The 26,298-nt window shown below is 41.6% G+C and overlaps 1 protein-coding gene across 2 annotated transcripts in view; it reads left to right on the top strand.

The window, feature by feature from the left end:
* Positions 1-10,573: 10,573 nt before the first annotated feature.
* LOC129819820 (atrial natriuretic peptide receptor 1-like) overlaps positions 10,574-26,298 on the top strand; it is a 114,675-nt gene continuing 98,950 nt past the window's right edge. Inside the window, exons 1-3 of one of the 2 annotated variants that reach the window (XM_055876434.1) lie at positions 10,574-10,993; positions 11,340-11,454; positions 12,650-13,432. In XM_055876434.1, the coding sequence (XP_055732409.1) occupies positions 12,664-13,432 (769 nt within the window). In that variant the 5' untranslated portion in view covers positions 10,574-10,993; positions 11,340-11,454; positions 12,650-12,663. Of the gene's footprint in view, positions 11,067-11,339; positions 11,455-12,649; positions 13,433-26,298 lie in introns of both variants that reach the window. The other variant, XM_055876433.1, reaches the window with a different exon arrangement.

The following is a 26,298-nucleotide window of genomic DNA, read 5'->3' as shown; positions in this document are numbered from 1 at the left end:
TTCACCTGTAGACGCACCTTCACATATAGACGCACCTTCACCTGTAGACGCACCTTCCCCTGTAGACGCACCTTCCCCTGTAGACGCACTTTCACCTGTAGACGCACCTTCACCTGTAGACGCACCTTCTTCCATAAACCATAAGTTAGATCGACTCCAGATTTGGTATATAGACTCAATTAATTAGCCTCTAATGAATATAAGAATGATTTGTTTCTGCGTTCAAAGTCGGCAACACTACACCCCTAGATGACACCATATCACGCCAGGGCTATAGGAGCTGAACCGATGGACATGGGGCCGTGAAATTTGGTATGTAAAATGTATGTATTTTCCTTAGAAGCAGTGTGAATATAAAGTCACTGCAACCATAGATGGCTGCACCAGACCAGTTGGTGCAATATAGATGTCATTGGCACCATAGGATACTAGAGCAATAACTATTGATCAAGTGAACTTTGTCTCATGCAAATGAATGTTCAATTTTAATTATGCAGACGAACAATGTGAAATATTGTGAAAATAATAACTGAAAATATTTCACAAATCTTAACATAAACCATTAGTCAAATTGACCCCAGAATTGGTATACAAACTCGATACATTAAGTAATGACTTTAAGAATGATTACTTGCTGCATCCAAAGAACCAACCTACAGCACTAGACTGCACTTCACTTGCATCATCCGTGTGGAATTGATAAACATGGTCATGCTTTTACAGATTGCACATGAAGGAAGATAGTTCCTACATGATAGGGTGCTTGCTTTGTTATCCAACTGATCTTGTGTCCTATCCGTCATCATGTGAACCCCATTCATTGTTGCTCGCAGTTATATTTATGAGTGTATTTGCAATTTTGACGGTATAATAGTTTTGATTCATGCATTTGTTTCAAGAAGGTAACTACATTTTGAAAATACATTTACTGTTTTGCAAAAGGCCAATGAGTTCTGTATCTTGTGAACTCTTGTTTTGAAAATCAACAAAATTATTCCAAAAAATGCTTGTACGTGATTAGGAAAAACTGTATTCTCAGTCTTTAGTTGAATGACTGATTTCTCATCTCTTCTCCTCTGGACCACCGTGTACAGTACGAAAGTTTTCATCTTGACCAAATAGGAATTAATGATGAAAATGTTACTATTCAAAAGTAGGGTAAACTCAAAACCATGTCTTGTGTCGGTCTGATATTTTCTAAACTGTCTTTTGATTGGTTGGTTGCACCCTTTAAGCGCAACCCGGGCATGCATACAGTTTGATGTGACTCATCCTATTTTTTGTTGTTGTTGCATATCTGAAATCTGTTGTTTTTCCTGCCAAAAAGCACTTGGAATCGGATATGTTAAGTCACATTTCAAACCACCTTCGGAAGTGGTTTTAAGTCAGATTTTAAATCTGATTCCTGGCCATGTGTCTGAACAGTCAAGTCTGATTTATTTGCCCTCAAGTGGTTTTTCGACTGTTATTTGGCAGTTTGACAAGAAAATGTGATAGTTAACTAGCTTGCTAATTGTTTACAAACAAATTAGTGAATGTGCCAGACAGCTAAACAGCTAACTAACTAGTTGACTGCTGTAGCTAGCCAAAAATTACTTGTTTTGAAAGTTGGATAATCTTATACTTTGAAGCTTTAAAAGTGTTCTTACACTATGATTTTGAACATTCAAAGCAGCTGGGCAGCGTCCATGGAAGGCATTGTTGTCACTTTACAGTGCATTCGCAAAGTATTCAGACCCCACAACTTTTTCCACATTTTGTTACGTTACAGCCTTATTCTAAAATTGATTAAATAGTTTTTTCCCCTCATCAATCTACACACCATACGCCATAATGACAAAGCAAAACAGGTTTGTAGAAATGTTCTAGTCTCCAAGTCTCTGCCACTGAAAAACATCCCAACAGCATGATGCTGCCACCACCAAGCTTCACTGTAGGAAATGTGCCAGGTTTCCTCCAGAAGTGACGCTTGGCATTCAGGCCAAATATTTCAATCATGATTTCATCAGACCAGAGAATCTTGATTCTCATGGTCTGAGAGTCCTTTAGGTGTCTTTTGATAAACTCCAAGCGGGCTGTCATGTGCCTTTTACTGAGGAGTGGCTTCCGTCTGGTCACTACCATTAAAGCCTGATTGGTGGAGAGCTGCAGAGATGGTTGTACTTCTGGAAGGTTCTCCCGTCTCCACAGAGGAACTTTGGAGCTCTTTCAGAGTGACCATCGGGTTCTTGGTCACCTCCCAGACCAAGGCCCTTCTCTGATTGCTCAGTTTGGCAGGGCAGCCAGCTCTAGGAAGTCTTGGTGGTTCCAAACTTCTTCCATTTAAGAATGGCGGAGGCCACTGTTCTTGGGGACCTTCAATGCCGCAGAAATGTTTTTATATCCTTCCCCTAATCTGTGCCTCGACAAAATCCTGTCTCGGAGCTCTACGGACAATTCCTACAACCTCATGGCTTGGTTTTTGCTCTGACATGCACAGTCAACTGTGGGACCTTATATAGACAGGTGTGTGCCTTTCCAAATCATGTACAATCAATTGAATTGACCACAGATGGACTCCAATCAAGTTGTAGAAACATCTCAAGGGTGATCAATGGAAACAGGATGAACCTGAGCTCAATTTCGAGTCTCATAGCAAAGGGTCTGATTACTTATGTAAATAAGGTATCTCAGTTTTATTATTAATACATTTGCTTTGTCATTATGGGGTATTGTGTGTAGATTGATGAGGGTAAAAAAATATTTAATCTCTTTTAGAATAAAAATGTAAAGTAACAAAATGTGGAAAAAGTTGATGGGTCTGAATACTTTCCGAATGCACTGCTTGCTACATAACAGCTCGAATGTGGCGGCCTCGCTATCTCAATATCACTCCTTCTCGTTTCGCTGTTTCTTGTCCACACTTCTTGTCTCCGTGCCCCCTGGAAAGTGATCAAAGCCTTGTGCAATTGGCTTCCTTCTCTCAAATTCAACGATTCCAGCTGCTACCAGGAACTTGTACTGCTGTGCCACAGATTACCTATGGTTTGCAGCTGCACAAACCCATAGCACAACAAGTCACCCATACGGGATGCGTCAGTTTCCAGCGCTCCCTCTTGGGGGCTAACTGTAATCATAAATGCATAGTTTAGTTGAGCTTGTCAGCTGTGATGCCTCCTACAGGCTACGGCCTCCTCTGATTGAGGGCAAAGAGTCTGAAAAAGTCAGCAAATGAACTGCTGTAATTGACTTGTTGCATCCTATGACATATACATACTGCATAGGTCTGCGGTGTGTTTATATTCATATTGGACATCTGTTATTTGTAGCTTTTTTGGTTTACATTTACATCAGCTTCTGCCCAGTGACGATTTGCGATGGATAACAGTGTTTTGTACCTAATTAGTTGCAATTATCTTGCACTGACTCAATGAGGTGGGGGAATTAATGGATAGGAAAGTGAAAGGTCTTGCTACATACGGTATTTACCAAAGGAGAGGTGAATGTGGTTAATATGTCATTGTCCGTTTTCAGCTAAGCCAAGATGGTTTCCATGGGATACCTGAACGTGTGGTACATTCCCTAGCATTAATTAAGGCCGTAGGTTAGTCCCCACTCCCCACATTTTTTTCCATTATATGACAGATCTATTACAGTTTTTCTCAATCGCGTACAAGCATTTCTTTGGAACAATGTTGTCGATTTTCAAAACAGTTCACGAGACACAGAACTCTGGCCCTTTTGCAAAAACAGTAAATGTGTTTTCAAAATGTAGTTGCCTTCACAAAACCAATACATTCATCTAAATTATATTATACCGTCAAAATGTAAAGTCTTGGTCCCATGTTTCATGAGCTTAAATGATGCCAGAAATGTTCCATACGCACAAAAATATTATTTCTCTCAAATGTTGTGCACAGATTTGTTTACATCCATGTTAGTGAGCATTTCTCATTTACCAAGATAATCCATCCACCTAACAGGTGTGGCATATCAAGAAGCCGATTAAACACGGTGATCATTACACAGGTGCACATTGTGATGGGGACAAAAGGCCACTAAAATGTGCAGTTTTGTCACACAATGCCACAGAGTTTTGAGGGAGCATGCAATTTGCATGCTTACTGCAGGAATGTCCACCAGAGCTATTTCCAGAGAATTTAACTTCTACTTCATCACAATCCCGGATCCGGGAGCACCCCCATCAGTAAAAAAGCTGACTAGCATAGCCTAGCATAGCGTCACAAGTAAATACTAGCATCTAAATATTATTAAATCACAAGTCCAAGACACCAGATGAAAGATACACATCTTGTGAATCCAGCCATCATTTCTGATTTTTAAAATGTTTTACAGGGAAGACACAATATGTATTTCTATTAGCTAACCACGATAGCAAAAGACAACTTTTTTTCCCCACCATTTTTTTCCTGCATAGGTAGCGATCACAATTTCGACCAAATAAAGATATAAATAGTCACTAACCAAGAAACAACTTCATCAGATGACAGTCTGATAACATATTTATTGTATAGCATATGTTTTGTTAGAAAAATGTGCATATTTCAGGTATAAATCATAGTTTTACATTGCAGCCACTACATCACAACTCTCACCAAAGCAACTAGAATAACTACAGAGACCAACGTGAATTACCTAAATACTCATCATAAAACATTTATGAAAAATACACAGCGTACAGAAAATGAAAGACAAAGATCTTGTGAATCCAGCCAATATTTCAGATTTTTTAAGTGTTTTACAGTGAAAACACAATATAGCAGTATATTAGCTTACTACAATAGCCAACCACACAACAGCATTGATTCAAGCCAACAATAGCGATAACGAATAAACCAGCAAAAGATATAAATGTTTTCACTAACCTTCTCAAACTTCTTCAGATGACAGTCCTATAACATCATATTACACAATACATATAGAGTTTGTTCGAAAATGTGCATATTTAGCGGCACAAATCGTGGTTATACAATGAGAATAGTAGCCAAGCTGCCAACAAAATGTCGGGAGAAATCTTGGGAGAGACACCTAATCTAATCATTAACTAATCATAAACTTGACAAAAAAATACAGGTTGGACAGCAAATGAAAGATACATTAGTTCTTAATGCAACCCCTGTGTTAGATTTTTAAAATTAACGTTACTACGACATACAGCGTGCGTTAAAGCGAGACCGCACCGAAATTAATAGCGGAATAGGAGTTTGACATTTTTCAACAGAACAACGAATTAACATCATAAATAGTTCTTACTTTTTGATGAGCTTTCATCAGAATCTTGGGCAAGTTGTCCTTTGTCCAAAAGAATTGTTGCTCGGTTGTAGATTGTCGCCTTCAACTTTGGAATTAGCTGTAAACATTAGCCATGTGGCCCAGACGTGCCCAACTCACTATAACGCAGCACAAAGAAATATCCTAAAATCGCAATATACTGATATAAACTGATATAACTTGGTTTAAAATAACAACATTATGATGTCTTTAACACCTATATCGAATAAAATCAGAGCCGGATATATCTAAGGCCTATAACGGGAGCTTTCCAGAACGCCATCCTGAGGTCTGTCTTGCGTCATGGCGAATGTTGAAAAGACTGCACCCCACGTTCCAATACCATTTATATGGCCTCAGATCTGCCTAGCAACTCCATTCCAATTCTCACTATTTGCTGACATCTAGGGGAAGGCGTATGCAGTGCATCTCGACCAATAGAAGACATGCAAATTAATAAACTGACCCCAGAACAGCCTGCCTGATTTCAGATTTCTCACTTCGTCACAGAAAGTTTGCTCCAACTTGAGTTCTGTTTTACTCACAGATATAATTCAAACGGTTTTAGAAACTAGAGAGTGTTTTCTATCCAATAGTAATAATAATATGCATATTGTACGAGCAAGAATTGAGTACGAGGCAGTTTAATTTGGGAACGAAATTTTTACAAAGTGAAAACAGCACCCCCTATTGAGAAAAGGTTTTAATGTGAATTTCTCTACCATAAGCCGCCTCCAATGTTGTTTTATAGAATTTGGCAGTACGTCCAACCAGCCTCACAACCGCAGACCATGTGCAACCACACCAGCCCAGGACCTCCACATCCGGGTTCTTCACCTGCGGGATCATCTGAGACCAACCAACTGGACAGCTGATGAAACTGAGGAGTATTTCTGTCTGTAATAATGCCCTTTTGTGGGGAAAAACTCATTCTGATTTGTCGGGGCTTGTTCCCCAGTGGGTGGGCCTGGCTCCCAAGTTGGTGGGCCGCAATATTGCGGTTTGTCTCTCTTGAGACGCCATAGCAACACCATAGGTAGTATACCTGGAGTGATTTAGAATTTTGTGCATTAGTATTTAGTGTTTACCGGAAACAGTGAACGCAATTGCACAAATGTTTCTTCTGATGAAAACAATGTGTATATTCTGTGAACAGAATACATAACAGTGACTTTTGTATTCACTGATACGAAGGAAAGAAAATTATCAGAAGTTCTGTAAATGTATTTGATCATTGCTGCGATTGAGAAAAATTGGAATCCACTGGCACTACTGCAGAGTGGCAGTGACAGAGTTAACAATGCCTTGTAAAAAAGTGGTGGTTAAATTACTGCATCACTCAGTGCTAAAGAATCTGCTATGTGAGAGAAACGGAGAGCAAGAAGGAGAGGTTGTAGACTAGAGGATGAGCTGATCCGGTAGCTTACTCAATACAAAGAAAGAATGTTGCACACTATAAAGTATATATATACACACAGTACCAGTCAAAGGTTTAGACACACCTACTCATTCAAGGGTTTTTCTTTATTTTTATTATTTTCTACATTGTAGAATAATAGTGAAGACATCAAAACTATGAAATAACACATATGGAATCATGTAATAAACAAAAAAGTGTTAGTAGCCACCCTTTGCCTTGATGATAGCTTTGTACACTCTTGGCATTCTCTCAACCAGCTTCACCTGGAATGCTTTTCCAACAGTCTTGAAGGTGTTCCCACATATGCTGAGCACTTGTTGGTTGCTTTTCCTTCACTCTGCAGTCCAACTCATCCCAAACCATCCCAATTGGGTTGAGGTTGGATGATTGTGGAGGCCAGGTCATCTGATGCAGCACTCCATCACTTTCCTTCTGGGTCAAATAGCACTTACACTGCCTGGATGTGTGTTGGGTCATTGTCCTGTTGAAAAACAAATGATAATCCCACTAAGCGCAAACCAGATGGGATGGAAAATCACTGCAGAATGCTGTGGTAGCCATGCTGGTTAAGTGTGCCTTGAATTCTAAATAAATCACAGATAATGTCACCAGCAAATTACTCCTACACCATCACACCTACTACTCCATGCTTCACGGTGGGAACCACACATGCGGAGATCATCCGTTGACCTACTCTGCGTCTCACAAAGACACGGCGTTTGGAACCAAAAATCTCCAATTTGGACTCATCAGACAAAAGGACAGATTTCTACTGGTCTAATGTCGGTTGCTTGTGTTTCAAATCAAATCAAATTGTATTTGTCACATGCTCCGAATACAACAGGTGTTAGACCTTACAGTGAAATGCTTACTTACAAGCCCTAACCAACAATGCAATTTAAAAAATACCTTTAAAAAAATAAGAATAAGAATTAAAAAGTTACAAATAATTAAAGAGCAACAGTACAATATCAATAGTGAGGCTATATAGAGGAGGTACAGGTACAGAGTCAATGTGCGGTGGCACCGGTATCTGCAGGTACCGGTGGTTGGTGTGGTTCTTGGACCAAGCAAGTCTCTTCTTCTTATTGGTGTCCTTTAGTAGTGGTTTCTTTGCAGCAATTTGACCATTCAGGCAGTCTCCTCTGACAGTTGATTTTGAGATGTGTCTGTTACTTGAACTCTGTGAAGCATTTATTTGGGCTGCAATTTCTGAGGCTGGTAACTAACGAACTTGTCCTCTGCAGCAGAGGTAACTCTTGAGTCTTCCTTTCCTGTGGCAGTCCTCATAAGAGCCAGGTTCATCATAGCGCTTGATGGTTTTTGCGACTGCACTTGAAGAAACTTTCAAAGTTCTAAAAATGTTCTGTATCGACTGACCTTGATGTCTTTAAGTAATGATGGACTGTCATTTCTCTTTGCTTATTTGAGCTGTTCTTGCCATAATATGCACTTTGTCTTCTGCCAAATAGGGCTATCTTCTACATGCCACCCCTACCTTGTCACAACACAACTGATTGGCTCAAACGCATTAAGAAGGAAAGAAATTCCACAAATTAACTTTCAACAAGGCACACCTGTTAATTGAAATGCATTCCAGGTGACTACCTAATGAAGCTGGTTCAGAGAATGCCAAGAGTGCAAAGCTGTCATCAAGGCAAAGGGTGGCTACTTTGAAGAATCTAAAACAAAATATATTTTGATTTGTTGAACACTTTTTTTGGTTACTACATGATTCCATGTGTTATTTCATAGTTTTGATGTCTTCACTATTATTCTACAATGTAGAAAATAATCAAAATAAAGAAAAACCCTTGAATGAGTAGGTGTTCAATTTTATTTTACTGGTAGCGTATATACTCCCAACAATTTAAGTAACGTTGGTTAGGATTAACCAACGTTGGGGGCACAGTCTCTGACTTTCTTTATTTTCATACAGATTACTCTCTGTCAGTCAGCACCGCTACAAAAATAGTTATTTTGGGTGGTGTCAGCTGATGATATTTACTAGACTGTAGCTTACTCCCACACACAGGCAAACACACACACAAACACATAGTGAAGAAAAGCCTCATTAGTGAAGCTGCATCATGTCAGAACCATTGAAGCAAGTAGCCAGAAATTGTTTTCTTCTATAGTAAGATCAAGGCACTCTCTCACACCCACACACACATGTGTGTGCGCGATCACACACTAACAACATCAATTTCTGCCACCACATCGGTGTTCGGCTCGCCATTTCACTCATTGAGACCATTAGCAGCTTTGGAACAGGGTGAGTCGGCAGGTTCAAAGGGACAGAGACCAAAGAGAAAGGAAGAGGACCCAGAGAGGTGAGGCATCATCACATGATACGCTCTGGGCAAGAAATGCTAGTGGGAGTGCAGGGAAAGAGTCATCAAGAGAGGGAGTAAAGCAAAACATAAAGGAATTGTGGAGTTTTTTTGGTCCTATGTCTGTACGTTAGTGTGTACAATAGCTACAGAAGAGGCTTCTGGGATCATGATGTTTTATTTTTTTATTTAACCTTTTATTTATCCTGAGGTATTCTATGGTCTTCCACCAGTTAATCGTGTGTGTGTGTGTAGGGGAGAGAGAAACATGTGTATAATTGTCAGAACAATGTGATGACTAATAACCTGAGAGCACAGGCCTAGTGGAAGAGGGAGGGAGGGGGGGGTGGATGAGTATGTATGTGGGGGAGGAGGTTCTGTTCGGGGGGGGTCGGAGATAATACCCAGGAAGAGGCACAGGGAAGAGAGGGAGTTCGCCACTGTGCCACATCCTGTTTTGTAAACCGTATCCTGTAACCTTTTTGGAGTGCGGCTTGGGACGAAGGATAAGGGGCTAGATGGGTGGACAGCAGTGGGGGAGGGTCGTACGTTAGCCAAGGGAAACGCGTGTGGGGGTAAGAGGAGCGTGGTGACCTCACTCCTCTGTGGGAGGTAAAAGCAGCACACGTACCCCGGTGATTAATGAGCCGCCATGGCACTTGGCACCCTGCATACACACGTTCTTCCGCCGCTGTGCGTCCGGGAAGCCAACGAGCGCTTGTGTTTTCCCTTTATTGATCTGGAAGTTGTTTGTCAGCGAGTAGAGCACGCTTGCAAGTGATGTAAGATCCAAGATAGGGCAAGGTGAAATTAAACAAAGTGCAGTGAAGACAAGAGAGGGGGAGAGGGACTAAGTGGCAATAAAAGCTTAATGGACGTACAAAAATAGCACACTTTAATTGAGAGGAAGAGGGGAAAAAAACGTGGAACAATGAAAAGGAAGAGGAGCATGTGATTAAAATGCAGGAGGTCAGTGGGGGTTGGGCAGAAATTTCGCTCTACCTTGGTTCACTCTTAAGAGCTTTTAGCCTAGCTTAGTGACAGTCGGTAGCAGGCAATTGTTCGATACATTTTGTTGATATGAGTCCATTTTCAGAAGTCACGAACAGTAGCCTACAATAGTATCCGGTCATAATAGGAGTGACTGGATTACCATATGCAATCACAGTTAACCTTACAATGCATATTTTGCAAAGGTCTAACTCAGCTGGCATACTCAGATTGAACAATGGTTCCAGATGTGCACATCGACCAAGCTCAACCAATCAGGCATTTATCTGGAAATCAGATCACCAGCCCTGATATCCAAACTATTACCTTACATGCATTTGGGAATAGACACACACACACACACACACACACACACACACACACACACACACACACACACACACACACACACAATGATGCATACATTTCCTTGTGCACACACACACTCAAACATAATGTTTAGGTTAGTTTTGGCATAAATTAGCCTGCAATGACACAGCTCCCCATCCAACCATTCAGCACACATTTCTTGTTATTGATAGCACATGGTAATGTGATGGTATATGCCTCCCCCTTCCCAACCCTGTGCACAAAAGCTAATATATCACACTGCCGCACACGCACAAAGGTTACCCTTGTGACCGGAGCTCTCCAGCGCTTGCGTATTCATCAGCGCGAGTGAGAGATCGATCCTTGTGTGCTGCTGTGTGATTGAGTTGAGTTCAATGTTGGCGATGTGCGGAGAGAGGAAACCACTGCACGCACCGCAAAGAATGACAGCTCGGTTCATCGGACGTCTTCGATTAACTTTGGATGTTTAGCTGATGTCGACTTTTTACCTTTTTCTTCAATGGAATCAACAAGAGACTAGTAAAATCGCAGCCTTCACAGGAACAGCAAAAACAATGTGTTGGAATTTAGTCTAAGAAGCAGCGGCTTCAGATTCTAAATAACGAACGTGATAGACATTAAGATACAAGTCAGTCGCCTGCTGCAGATATTCACCTAACTATTGTTTTATTAATGATCCCAAATATCAGCTAGAGCTAAGAGTACGTTTTCCTACAGCCTAGTGTTGCACATTTAGCTTATAGCCTAGCCTACTTGGCAGACGCTCCTGGCATATATAGAGAGCTCTTATATAAACGGTTTCTGCGTTTTAAAAAAGTAGGCAATTCAAGAAGACAACCGTTCAATTCTACAGTTCAACCTGAATTGAAGTAGTTAGGAGATCAATGATTTGCACTCTAGTGCGAGTGGTGCGCAACGAAATGTCCCTCTCATGAGGCGCAATGTCTTTACAGCTTCGCATCTTCCATTGACAGGACAGTTGCTGGGAGAGTCACCGGGAGACCATCAACCAAGAAACTCGATAGGCTGTCCAGAGACAATCTGTTGAAGAGATACACAAAATGGCGAGACATAACCATCGATATTGAGGTAAAATGTACTTTTAATTAAATGTAGGCTAATTCTGTAAAGTTTAAAGCAATACTTGGCAGATCGCGGGGTTATTTTATTGGCTCCCACACACACGTTTTCTGCGCAAAAAAATTATAAATAAAAAGGTTTTATTTTTTATTTGTTTTTACTTGTTGAACATAAAAGACTATTAAAACGCCAGCAAATCAGCTACAGGTGATTTTAATTTTGGTAATCCGCTCCAAAGTATACCCACTGATTATAGAGATATTCATAAATCAGAAAGCTGATTGAGGATCTTTTTACTGGTGAATGTATTTTTTTATGACCATGTTTTTCTCTCTGCTTGCATTTTGTATTCATATTTTTATGTGTGTATTTTCTGTAATTCAGGGTTCATCTGTAAAATATGCCTTGGTCTCAGTATGACTCCCTGATAAAATAAAGGTTAAATAAAAATATGTGATCGTATACAAATGTAAGCAAGGTTTGAAATGATTATGTTTCAGTCAGATGTTATATCTCTTTTGGGCTTCTTGCGGTCAATTTGCAGTCTACAAATTGACCTGACCATCTAAAAAATGATTGGCCCGCGGCTGAATCTAGTTGATGATCCCTGCAATAGGTAATCTGATAGGAAACACTTGGAGTAGCCTATTTGTTTGCAAAGATTAGGATGCACTTTGCTGACAGCTCGGTTATCTTTGGCTTCACACTCACAAATACATCACAGGTTGACTACAGGGATATACTCATTTTTTTGGTGTCTCAGGTAAGAAAGTAACTGTTATGCAATTACTAGATTAGATATTCAAAGTTAAGTATACAGTGACAGATCTAGTAGCCATCCTCACTCACAAACCAGTCAAATACCAAACTTTATGATAGCATGTGTCTTATCCACACACACCAAATAAGTAGATTAGAACCTGTTAATATCATGATACTTCTGTTATCCCCCCTCCTATTTTCCCCTTATTCTTTCAGTCTGCCATCCATCCAAATTCCATGATATTTGACATAGAATAAATTCAACACTACTTTGATAGTCTTATCTAGTGGTTATTCAAAATCCTGCTGCAGAATTGACCTGAATTGAAGAATCATTCAAACTAGAGGGCCACAAATGCCTCTGGGGGTTGGGGCTGGTGTCATAATGTTATAAATCATTACTAACAGGCCACCTCACACACTGTGTGTTTGTTCCTGCCAGCCCCCCTGTGGTTGATGGTGATGCCTGAACGCAACCCAGCAATGCAGAAGACGAGAACCTGGTGGTGGCAGGGACGACTGGGAGTTTCTCTGCTGTTTCTGGTTTTCCCGCTCCTCAGGACCGAACCGCTCCAACTCGAGCTGTCGTTCAATGGACTTTCGGAGCCCCAGAATGTGACACTGGCTGCTATCCTGCCTTTGCACAACACTGAATACCCGTGGGCCTGGCCTCGCGTGGGACCCGCTCTGATCAGAGCTCTGGAGCGAGTCAATGACGAACCCACCCTGCTGCCGGGCCACCGCCTCCGCATTGTCTACGACAGCAGCGAAAGCAAAGACGGAGTCTGCTCCGACTCAGTGGCGCCGTTGGTGGCCGTGGACCTCAAGTTCTCCTACGACCCGTGGGCCTTCATCGGGCCTGGCTGCGACTACGCTTCGTCTCCTGTGGGCCGCTTCACCACACACTGGGACGTTCCCATGGTGACGGCCGGGGCAGCGGCCATCGGCTTCAACATGTACACGTCCATCACCAACACGGGCCCCACACACAAGAAGCTGGGCGAATTTGGGGTGCGCCTGCATCGCCATTTTGGCTGGCACAGGCACGCCATGCTCATGTTCAGCGACAACAAAGATGATGACCGGCCATACTACTTTACGGCAGAGGGGCTGTACACGCAGCTGCAGCTGGACAACATCACCACAGCAGACAAGGTCTTCAATGAGCAGACTGGACCGGTCCAGTATGATGACCTCATCAGTGACATAAGCCAGAGTGCCCGAGGTGAGCTCCCAGTCCAATCTCTGTCCATCTGACCTCTGTCCTATTTCTACCTAAAGTATTCTGGATACCCTCTGTCTTAATCTGGGTGACTGTTTAAGCCTTGTTCTCATCTTGATAAAGTTTTTTTTCTTTCTTACAATTGCGTACAGATACATACATGTTGACATGGTTTTATCAAAAACCTGAGAAAATAGCTCACAATCGGTCACAAACCCAGCTTGCAGTAGATTTGCCTGAACGTTAATGTCCGCACATTGAAGCCATATGTGTAGAATGTGAAAATAAGTGGCCTGACTAATTGCTGTTTGGCAGTAATGGTATTTTGATTCCATTATTTCAGTAATCTGGAGAGAGCAGTCAATCCCAGTTGGTCCTTATTTCAAGACCACATGTGTATGCCGTTTTCATTTGCAACCACTCTTTTCATTATTGTAAAATGACCTGTCAACTTACTAATTATCTCGACACGTGACTTCTCAATTACCAGATGTAGGACTAAGTGCACATGCGCAGTTTAAATCCAGTAGATTGAATGATAATATTTGAGCTGAAGTTTTATTGACAAAGTGAGTCAATAAACAGATAGACCTAGAATTTGACCAAAAGCGTCCCTGAGGCACCTTACGGGTCCCTGAGGCACCTTACGGGTCCCTGAGGCACCTTACGGGTCCCTGAGGCACCTTACGGGTCCCTGAGGCACCTTACGGGTCCCTGAGGCACATTGTTTCCTTGTGAGGAGAGGGACCTATGTACTGAATTTCATGACTTTAGGTCAAACAGACTGAGGAGCATGACCTTTCAAAGTTTGATTTTCAACCTCTTGTCATAGCGCCACCATCTGGCCAATCGGCGTCATTTTGTAAATGCCGGATCTCTACGCATCATTCACCCAAGATTCGTCAAAATCGGGCCAGTGCTGTCTGAGATGTCACATGTGACTAATGCACTAACATACTAACGGATGGAGACAAGTCCTCATTCCCCTCCCCGATTTCAGAGTGGGGAACAATATATCATGGCAGGTAAGAAAGTTTAGAGGGAGTTAGAGAGAGTGAAAAAGAGAGGGTGTGCACAAGCAAAGCGATAGGTCTGTGAAAGATACAGTATAATGGAGGAAACAGGATAGTGAGAGAGAGAGAGATTGCAAATAGTAAGAGGGCGTAGGCCTACTGACCGAGAGATGGCAGTGTTAAAATATTGAATCACATAGTGTGGGAATAGAATAGTGCTCTCTGCTTTGTTGGGCAATGGATGAATCATAACGAGTCCACCTCTCCGTTTTAGCTCCGTGTGTGTCAGTGGTCCTATCCACATGGCAGCAGGGGAACACCCTGTGCACATTCTGACACCACAACCTACCACATTTCTTCCCATAAAGAGATTATGCGTCTGGGACTGTGTCTGCAGGTGTGAGGAGTCTCGCTGTTTCTGTTCAGATGTGCAGAAAGTTCAGCTGGCATCGCCTTGCTGCTGCCGAGACCATTAAAGGTGCCTCCACAGGCGCTAAAGTCTAGGAGAGAAGTAGAGGCGTCTAGGAAATGCTGACAGAACATGTTCCTGAAAACTCTCTCTCTCTCACACACACACACACACACACACACACACACACACACACACACACACACACACTAAGTTTGGCACATCCCCACCAAATAGCAATGGAAAGTTGCAGGAAGCTTCAACAGAGGCAACTCCACTTGGCATACAGATAACCTTATTAGGTACTCGAGCGCTTCATTGTTATTTCAAATCTGTAACTAATTAAGTGCTCCCTGGCTAATGCCCTTAACTGAACCGCCACCAAGCAATCAATATCTCCCATATGAAGTTTGAGAGTACAGTTAATGGATGTCGCTTTCATTTGATAATTGGCTAGTTCAGGTGTTGACTTGTGCTGTCATTTGCATTTTCTCACACCATATCATTATTTATTTTGGAATTAACCCAGAAAGTAACTGTCTCTAGTTGGGTGTAAAATCCATGTATTGATTGAAAGGAATGTGTCAATGGGAATGCTTGATTGGTGCTAGTTTAATTGTAATGGAGAATGTGTTGTCTGTTTCCTTTGACACATGCAGACACATGCATTTCTGTTGCCAGTACTTTGTGGCTCCATTACGTTTTCTTCTTAGCCTCGGGACACGCTGAAGAAGGTACATGAAAGCGCACTGAATGATCAGAACTCATCGTTATCCATAGATTTTAGTTTTGACTTCCTCTATTTGGTCATATACTAACATGGCCTCTTTCATTTTATTTGACTGGCTGCACAGATGTAAATGTGGAAATTTGGTAGCGTGGAAGTGTGGCTCGTAGTTTCTGAGACAGAGGACATTACGTGAATTTGAATGTTAGAATGTAGGTGGTATAACTGCCCTGTTGGGAACAACCTCCCTCCTCGCACCGTGCCCAGCCCCAGCCAGTTTCCTGTATTCCACTCCCCCAGTTCCCACATGGGTACGACAACATTTTTAATTAAAAGTCCCAAACTTAAGCAAGAGGTCTAGCCAGTGGCCCCTCTTTGACTTTATAAGGGAAACGGCTCAGGACATTTCTGACGCAAAGGTATTTCCTGCGAAACATAATTTGTCCTGACTTTTTGTTCTTCTTGGCCACTGTTTTATAGGGCTATTTCGGGTATCGGCCCCGTATGACCGCCATCTGAGTTTATTGACTGTGTCAAACAGTCGTTTGTCTCCCGAGCAACCGGGAATCAATTCGCAGGCTAAGCTGACCAGGCTGGGGGCGGAGTGATGGTGGGTGGGAGAGAGAAGGAGAGGGAGAAGGAGAGAGAAGAGGGATGGCTGGCTCCTCGGCTTTACCCCAGTCCATTGTTGAGGGATGGTCAGTTCTCACATGATCTTCGCTGCACTCACCCTCCCTCACCAGGAGCCTAAACTTTTCGTGGTTGGTCAAAATAAGACCGTACCATCAGTGTCCCCTCAGAATCCCTCCGCCAATCACATCTTCAAGAGATTAGGAAACCAATGGGAACCACTCTTAATTGGTCAGAATCAACCATTTAAAATGAATCATTCTTTCAATATGCCAGCCCTGCGGACAATATCCCAGTGTTGTTTTCCTGTTGTGTTTCTCCGGTTGTAGCCTGTCCAAGCCCCAGGGCCTCTGGAATGATATAAGGCTGATGGTAAAAGGAAACAACGTCATTTGATGAAGTGATTTGCAAGCAGCGCTCTATATCGGAGCCAGCAGTCCCATTAAGTCCCATTAAAAGGCAGAAGAATAAGCCTGGTTTCTCTGGCTCTTTGAGTTGCAGTGGAGGCGGAGAGCTCCCCTAATTCAAACAGCGTGGAGACTTCCAGTGTGGGATTACTTAGTGGTGCTGTGGCTGTCTCATCCGTCGTGTTTACCCCCCCCAGCGGCATTTAGCAAATCACAGCTGGGGATTGTGTCGGTTTGTTAGACTGGAAGGCAAGAGAAGGGGACTGAGAGAGAGAGAGAATAAGAGCGATACTGTAGAATAAGAGCGATAACATAGAAAGAGAGCCCAGCTAACATATAATGTTCTGAGAACCATATGTTTCTTAGAGCTTGGTAAAAGCTTGGTTGTCCTATGTTTTTTTTTTTTACATACAACCTTCACACAACTTCCTGGGAATGGTAGAGGATAGTTACTTGGCTTCGGAACATTCTCACCACATTTTAAATAACTTGACAAAAACACATTATTTTCTTGGTATTTCATTACTTTAACAGAATGTTTCCTAAAAGTTCAAACATAGTAATATTTTAATTTCAATTTTGGTAATGTTCTAGGAACAATCTCCAACTGGTTTGACATTGATTTTTTTTTCAAATAGTTCAGAGAACGTTAAGAAACAATGTTCTTCTGTGAGAATTGCAGTACTTCAGCATAACGTTTCCTACAGGCTTCCTCATGGTTCTATTTCAAGTAATGTTCTAAAATTGTTCCGAGAACATTAAGAACTTTCCATAAAAAACATAACTTTAGTAACATTCAGAGAACATTCTAAGAATGTTATTTAAAAACATATACATTCCCTTCTCAGCATCAACACAACTCTTTCTATCTTGTTAAGTGTGTCCAGGTGTGTTGGCTGCACCCACTAATTGGCCACACCTGATCTTAAGAAGATTATAGGTTGAAATCTCACTGATGCCATGTCACAGCAAAAAAATAAATGTGTTTGCATGATTTACTGCCTAAGGAAATTAATTTCCATGTGTCCTATCTGTGCTAGCAGTTAAAAAAAAAAAAAGTCTTATTGAAATATTCAGTGACCGTTTTAAGGAAGTTACTAAAAAAAACTCCCATTTCCTTTCTCAGAGCATTAAGAAACCTTAGAGGAAAACTTTCAAGGAGCCAGAGAAATAAGTTCTCAGAACCTACCTGTAACGTAAAAATAAATATCCCCAGAACAGGCAAAATGTTCACTTCTGTTCTCAGAACATAAAAAAAAGCAGTTTTACCTTTCAGGAAACATATGGCTTTGTTCTCACAACCAATGTGAAACCAAAAATATACATTCCCACAACTTGCAAGGAACGAAATGTGCTAGCTGGGAGAGCTTTTGTAATGCTGTTCCATAAGATTAGGCTAGTGGGAGGAGCTATGGGAGGATGGGCTCATTGTAATGGCTGAAATGGAATCAATGGAATGGTGTCAAACACGATGTTTGATGTGTTTGGTACCAATCCATTGATTCAATTCCAGCCATTACAATGATCCGTCCTCCTCTAGTTCCTCCCACCAGCCTCCTCTTTGTTCCATTATTACTTGTAATTGCCCTGGCAGCGTTCACCTGTCACAGTTATGCCGGTAAAGAGTATTTTGATCAGAACGTTAATTTGCCGTAGAGTCATAGATCTCACCAGAAGGGGAGACAGAGTGTGCCAGAATGTGGCAGCTTGTCAAACACAGCCCGAGGGGCAATGAGAAAACAGTTTGTCTTGCTCCCAGGGAAATATGCAAAGTATTTATTTAATCACATTCCAAATAATTTAGTTCTGGCTGTTTATCTTCCCATCCAAGTAAAATGTTCAACCAATGGTAATAATTAACTTTAAATATTACCTGCCCTGGGGCTATGCAAACCAAGTTGCAAAACGATTAATTCAAAACATAGAAATGAGTGAGAGAAATAAAGACATAAAGAGATGGCGGAGGCTTGGCCAATGAGGGCTGTCTCGGAGAAAGAAAGAAAAAGACCAAGACAGAGAACTGGAGAAACGGAGTGTGAATGAAAGCACAGAGCTGCTTTGTAATGCTCACTATGTCTAAACCTCAGCTTAGCTGGATTTGAGAGTTTACCCTTCAAGGGATTTGGATAGACGGTCCGTTTTTTTTATTCTCCTGATGTGCCAGGAGGAAAGTTTGACGGAGAGGAGATTCCACAAGCATGGCTGAGCTGAGGAGATAGTTTCCATGGATACGGGCAGCATCTGCGCCGGAGCGCAGGAACAGGTGGGCGTGACAGGAGCTATCACCTGCCCTCCTGTGTCGTATATTTTCTCTGGCGCACATTGGAACTGTCAGTGTGACCACCAGATTGTTGCTCTCCCCTTTTCTCTCTCGCTCTCTTTCACCTGCTCTCAAACATACAGAAACACTCAGTATGTCTCTCTCTCTCACACACCACATTCAAATACATACAAGTGGCAGAGTATGATTCAATTTTTTGTAAATCACACAATAACCATATGTTCGAATTCATGTCATATTAAATCAAAGTTTATTTGTCACGTGCGCGGAATACAACAGGTGTGGACCTTACAGTGAAATGCTTACTTACTGTGTATGTATGTACATCTGACAGGGTACATTTAATGCATGTGGACTAATGATGTGTAGATGTCTAATACTCCCAGATACACAGCAGCCACACATCTGAATGTAAATCAAATTCGCAGGCTAAGCTTTTTACCAAAGCATCTAACTGACATCACTGGACTCATATGAGAGAAAAAAGGCTTGCAATTGCTATGGACAATTGACAAGACAGGACTTCGAGAACTGACATATACAGTGCATTTGGGAAAAGTATTCAGACCCCTTCACTTTTTCCATATTTTGTTACGTTACAGCTTTATTGTAAAATGTATTACATTAAGGTTTTTCCTTGTCAATTTACACACAATACCCCATAATGACAGCGCAAAAACAGGTTTTTAGACATTTTAGCAAGTTTATTAAACATAAAAACTGAAATAGCTTATTTACATAAGTATTCAGACCATTTGCTTTGAGACTTTACATTTTGCTCAGGTGCATCATGTTTCCATTGATCATCCTTGAGATGTTTCTACATCTTGATTGAACTTCACCTGTGGTAAATTCAATTGATTGTACATGATTTAGAAAGGCACACACCTATCTACATAAGGTCCCACAGTTAACAGTGCATGTCAGAGCAAAAACCAAGCCATGAGGTCGAAGGAATTGTCCGTAGAGCTCCGAGACAGGATTGTGTTGGCACAGATCTGGGGAAGGGTACCAAAAACAATTCTGCAGCATTGAAGGTCCCCAAGAAAACAGTGGCCTCCATCATTCTTAAATGGAAGAAGTCTGGAACCACCAAGACTCTTTCTAGAGCTGGCCCGCCTGGCCAAATCTGAGCAATCAGGGGGGGAAGGGCCTTGGTCAGGGAGGTGACCAAGAATCCGATGGTCACTCTGACAGAGCTCCAGAGTTCCTCTGTGGAGATGGGAGAACCTTCCAGAAGGACAACCATCTCTGCAGCACTCCACCAATCAGGCTTTTATGGTAGAGTGGCCAGACGGAAGCCACTCCTCAGGAAAAGGCACATGACACCTAAAGGACTCTCAGACCATGAGAGACAAGATTCTCTGGTCTGATGAAACCAAGATTGAACTCTTTGACCTGAATGCCAAGCGTCACCTCTGGAGGAAACATGGCGCCATCTCTACAGTGAAGCATGGTGGTTGCAGCATCATGCTGTGGGGACTGGGAGACAAGTCAGAATCGATGGAAAGATGAACAGAGTGAAGTACAGAGATCCTTGATGAAAACCTACTCCAGAGCACTCAGGAGCTCAAACTGGGGGCGAAGGTTCACCTTCCAACAGGACAACGACCCTGAGCACACATCCAAGACAACGCAGGAGTGGCTTCGGGACAAGTCTCTGAATGTCCTTGAGTGGCCCAGCCAGAGTTCAGACTTGAACATGATCTAACATTTTTGGAGAGACCAGAAAAAAGCTGTGCTGTGATGCTCCCCATCCAACCTGACAGAGCTTGATAGAATCTGCAGAGAAGAATGAGAGAAACTCCCCAAATACAGGTGTGCCCAGCTTGTAGCGCCATACCCAAGAAGACTCGAGTCTGTAATCGATGCCAAAGGTGCTTCAACAAAGTACTGAGTAAAGGGTTTGAATACTTATGTCAATGTGATATTTTTTTATATACATTTGCAGAAATGTATAAACTTATTTTTGCTTTGTACTTATGGGGTATTGTTTGATGAGGGGAAAAAACGTTTAATCAATTTTAGAATAAGACTGTAACGTAACAAAGTGGAAAATGAAGGGGTCTGAATACTTTCAGAATGCACTGTATTTACTTTTTTCAACTTGCCTGGATTTGATTCGCATGATTTAATTTGAACTACAAATTGGATGCGCAAGCAAGGGCATCACTAGAAGTGTTGTCACGTAAATTAAATAATGTCAAATTAAGCAACTATTCCCATTCATTACTGTGTAAAATTTTATCGACACATCTGATTCTGTGGAATTGTTTATTTATTTTATCTCACAACTGTTTGATGTCAATAGAATGGATACAAGTTTGAGTGAATACGCTCCCTGACATCATTGCAAATTGCTTGAACAGAAGTTTATCATTGGTTGAGTTGTCATATCGACTGAAAAGGTAACCCGATGCCTTGTGCACTGGGGCAAAATGATACGATATCGGTCCACTTCTCTGAAGTGGTGAGAATTACTTTCACACCAGCTGGGAATCTAACACCTTTTTGTATTGGCAAACTAGGTTGCCTTTTCTTTCTTCTCATTTTGGCATAAAAATGCTATCACACCTGTTCAAACAAAACAAACAACCCCTTTCAAATTTCCAGTTTTGACAGATATCCACCTTAGATGGTCCATGGAAGTCAGTATGGGAATGAAGTACAGTTGACCGGACATGGCTGAACACACATAGGGCTGTTACGGTGACCGTATTACCGCCACCTACGCTCACAAGTTATGAAGGCAGTCAAATTTCACGTGACTGTTTAGTTACGGTAATTAGGCTTATCCAAGCTCTGATGCTGCTAATGATCATTAGTAGTCTACCAAGCTTGCTAACTGTCTGGTATTTATCATTCTATTGTCCCTCTAATCACTCTGACATCAATGCAAATGTAATAGAAAATCTAATCAAACATTTCATGAGAGCCCATGAGCTCATGTTGCGCAACATTCCTATAGGCTATGCAATTGCATGAGAAAAAAGAGTGATGGCCTCTATAAAAAAGAGGAAGATCCCATCAGCCTAACTGGCATGCATACGTGTAGCGCGTGTTTGAAGTTTGGGGTCGATAGTTTTCACCTAAAAATGCACCTTTATGATAAACCATTACATGCATAATCACATTTGCGACTAATGGAACATTTGCGCTAATAGCCAACTGCCGTGTGCGCATTGCTGTGCTTATAATGTGAAGATGTAGCCTAATAGTTTATCAACATTTTAACTTTTTAGGGATAGGGGGCAGAATTTTCACTTTGGATGAATGGCGTGCCCCGAGTGAACTGCCTCCTACTCTGTCCCAGATGCTAATATATGCATATTATTATTACTATTGGATAGAAAACACTCTGAAGTTTCTAAAACTGTTTGAATGTCTGTGAGTATAACAGAACTCATATGGCAGGCAAAAACCTGAGAAAAAATCCAAACAGGAAGTGGGAATTCTGAGGCTGGTAAATTTTCAACTCATCGCCTATTGAAATCCCAGTGGGATATGGATCTGTTTGCACTTCCTATGGCTTCCACTAGATGTCAACAGTCTGTAGAACATTGAATGAAGCTTCTACTGTGATGTTGAGCCGTATGGGAGCTGTTTGAGTCAGTGGTCTGGCAGAGAGCCAGGTCCTGGTCATGCGCATTCCACATGATATCGACTTGCGTTCCATTACTTCCATAGACACAAGGAATTCTCCGGTTGGAACGCTATTGAATATTTATGATAACAACATCCTAACGATTGATTCTATACTTAGTTTGACAAGTTTATTCGACTTGTAATATAACTTTTTGAAGTTTTCGTCCGAAGTTCGCTTGGACCTGCACGAGCGTTTGGATATGTGTACTAAACGTGCTAACAAAAGTAGCTACTTGGACATAAATAATGGACATTATCGAACAAAACAACAATTTATTGTGGAACTAGGATTCCTGGGAGTGCATTCTGATGAAGATCATCAAAGGTAAGGGAATATTTATAATGTAATTTCGTATTTCTGTTGACTCCAACATGGCGGAGAAATGTTGTTTCTATTTGAGCGCCGTCTCAGATTATTGCATGGTTTGCTTTTTCCGTAAAGTTTTTTTTAAATCTGACACAGCGGTTGCATTAAGAACAAGTGTATCTTTAATTCTATGTAAAACATGTATCTTTCCTCAAAGTTTATGATGAGTATTTATGTTATTTGATGTGGCTCTCTGCAATTTCTCCGGACATTTTGGAGGCATTTCTGAACATGGCGCCAATGTAAACTGAGATTTTTGGATATAAATATGCACATTATCGAACAAAACATACATGTATTGTGTAACATGATGTCCTATGAGTGCCATCTAATGAAGATCATCAAAGGTTAGTGATTCATTTTATCTCTTTCTGCTTTTTGTGACTCCTATCTTTGGCTGAGAAAATGGCTGTGTGTTTTTTGGACATGGCGGTGATCTAACATAATCATATGTTGTGTTTTCTCTGTAAAGCATTTTTTAAATCGGACACGATGGGTAGATTAACAAGATGTTTATCTTTCATTTGCTGTATTAGACTTGTTAATGTGTGAATGTTACATATTTCAAAAAAATATTTTTGAATTTCCCACGCTGCCTTTTCAGCGGAATGTTGTCGAGGGGTTCCGCTAGTGGAACGTGTGTCCTAGAAAGGTTTTAAGCTAAACGTTCTGATCTGTTGCGTCAGCCTCATTACATGAAAAGGTTTTTTGATGCTAGTTGTTGTAGTAATTTGGAATCTATCACATCCCACAACTGTGCCAGACTATGTTTGGAATATTTAATTCTCATCGGGAATAAAATAGGTCAACTTTTGAACTATGGGGGATAGTAGATTGACATAGGCTAGTGGTTTTGCTGTTTGGTAGGCCTACTCATCTTGTTGACTGACTAAAAGTAAATGTGGACAGTTCTTCCAATATCTTCAATATGCACCTCGGAATTGGATAAGTACGTGCGCAGTTCCGTCCAGGATGTGTCCGTCTTCACTTGTAGCCTGTAAGAAAGACCCGGTCACATGATGGAGAGCCACGTAGGTGAGAGGTGCAAAAAGCACGCAGGTAGAAGGTAATTATTATTATTATTATATTCAGCCCAAAGGCACAACAGCCACTGGCCGCAAAAGACATGGATTTTTTTAGGGGGCATTACGGCCACACAAAGGGGATGCCGTCGGGAAATTAGAGGCATTACCAAGTGCTTGTCAAATTGTGAGTGAGAGACTGATGAAGTGTGTACAGCCTGTCCAAAAAATAAGAGCTCATGCCTTTCATGCAACTTTTTTCAAATCATCATTAGAGTCGCATCATGCAGCCTTAGAATGTATTGAAAATCAAAACATATACCCCAACGTTTGTATCATGACTAAAGTTACATAAATAACACTAAATTAAGCATATAGGAGTACCTGTTTCGTTGTTAACCGAATCGTTTGTAGAAAATATCCTTTCTATTTTATTAAATTGTATTCTTAATACTTCAAAATAATGCCACGGAATTCTAAGCAAATCTTGTCTGCTAAATGGAACTAGTGTAGCCCACAGCCATATGGCATAGCCAGATCAGTACCTAACATAAGGACAACTCAGAGTATGTTTTTCTGTTCTTCTGAAATAGACAACATGTTCTTCATATCATGTTTCTTTAGACCTGTCTAAAATAAATAATGGATTTATTGTGAAGGTGTAGGCTATATTACATGGATTTATTAGACTTTTTTAAATGCAGATGTTCCAAAGGTCTGCATCAGTGGCTTGTAGGACATGTGTGGAAGCCAGAAGATGCTAAATGTGTTTATGTTAACTAACGGTCAATTACCGAGAGACCGGAAGTTATTTGCTTGACAGTCACTGGCTGATTTAAATTTTGTGACCCCCACAGCCCTCAACACACCCTGAATCTAACATGGCCTCCAATTGAACCAGGTGTGAAAGCCAACTTAGATGGGCAGTTTGACCAGACATAGCTGACAAGGAATCCACCTGAGGGGGTCAGTGTTTAGGCCTAACACTCAGACAGGACGATGCACCTGGAAACCGGCGCAGCTACGCAACAGACGGAGCGTGTTGTTTCTCTGAAGGACCACTGAAGCGCGGCTCTGGGGGTGACGCCTCGCTAAATGGCACAGCACACACACACACACACACACACACACACACACACACACACACACACACACACACACACACACACACACACACACACACACACACACACACACACACACACACAGAGGAGCGATGGGTCTAACCCTACCTGATTTATAACGGCTGATACAGTAGAGAATGACATGGGTAGAAAGATTGCTGGTCTGATTAGCCTGGCAAACGCTCCTGCCATTTTTGTGGGCTCTAATAAAGGGGACCATCTGTTGCCGCTGGAGATGTGAGGCCTACGTGCCATGTGCCAAGACACGGGAGGCAGTTATTGCTTCTGTGTGCCGTATGCAAGGCCCACCATCGCTCGTCATCAACGTGCTGGACGTAGTGTGTAAACAAGATGGGCCTGCTGCTGCATTTCTTTCACCAACTAGAATCTAACTGCCTGAGATGCTTCCTCGACACAAGAAAAATTGATTTGACGGAATGGAAATGTTACACTGAGCTAAACATTTTAACAATGTCGGAGAGCTTAGTCAACCTGCTAATATTCTCTGGCAAGAAGCAAATATAAAATTATTTACTAACACAAAGTCAGTCCTTGTTCACCTTCACCCCTAGAAGAGATTTATTATGTACATCGAGCCAGGTACAGTTTTGTGGTTGTAAATTATTTAGGCAGGGCACTTTGCAGTATGTAAAGGTAATGCATCTTAAATCATGCAAATTCCTGTATATAAGATTGATAGTAGCTTTGATAGTAGCTTTACCCAGACTTCCCCTTCGAAGAGCGAATGTGAGATTATTCAAGATAAGATAAGTAGACATTTAGATTGTGAGGTTTTATATCCTAATCGATGTATTGATTGGTTACAGAATACTTAGGGCACTTTGCATTTCACTTATGTGAAACAAAAGCATCTTACCAATACAAATCCATGTATATAGGATAGTGATTAAGATTGGCAGGTTTAATACTGATATAAAATCCAGCTTTTTAGACCCTTTTCAATGTATTGTTAATAGTCTGTTTGACGTGTGGCTTTCATTACCAGAAATGACCCTACAGATCTGGCAACCCTCACCCATCCCAACCCTCATTAATCCTCTCCACGGAGCAGCCACAAATCAACACTGACAGATGACACTCAGAGGACCCCCCCCCCCCCCCCCCCCTCTACATCATCTACATCTACCCAGAGAGGACAGGAAACGGGAGAGAGGCGAGATGGAAAGCGAGACCATATGAGAACCGGAGAAAAAGGGCACGTGAGGGAAAGGAAAAAGAGAGAG

This window comes from Salvelinus fontinalis, chromosome 22 (assembly GCF_029448725.1).
Source record: "Salvelinus fontinalis isolate EN_2023a chromosome 22, ASM2944872v1, whole genome shotgun sequence".
NCBI classification, from domain to species: Eukaryota; Metazoa; Chordata; class Actinopteri; order Salmoniformes; family Salmonidae; genus Salvelinus; species Salvelinus fontinalis.
Note: the sequence above shows the minus strand (reverse complement) of the source record. Positions and strands in the feature narration are given on the sequence as shown.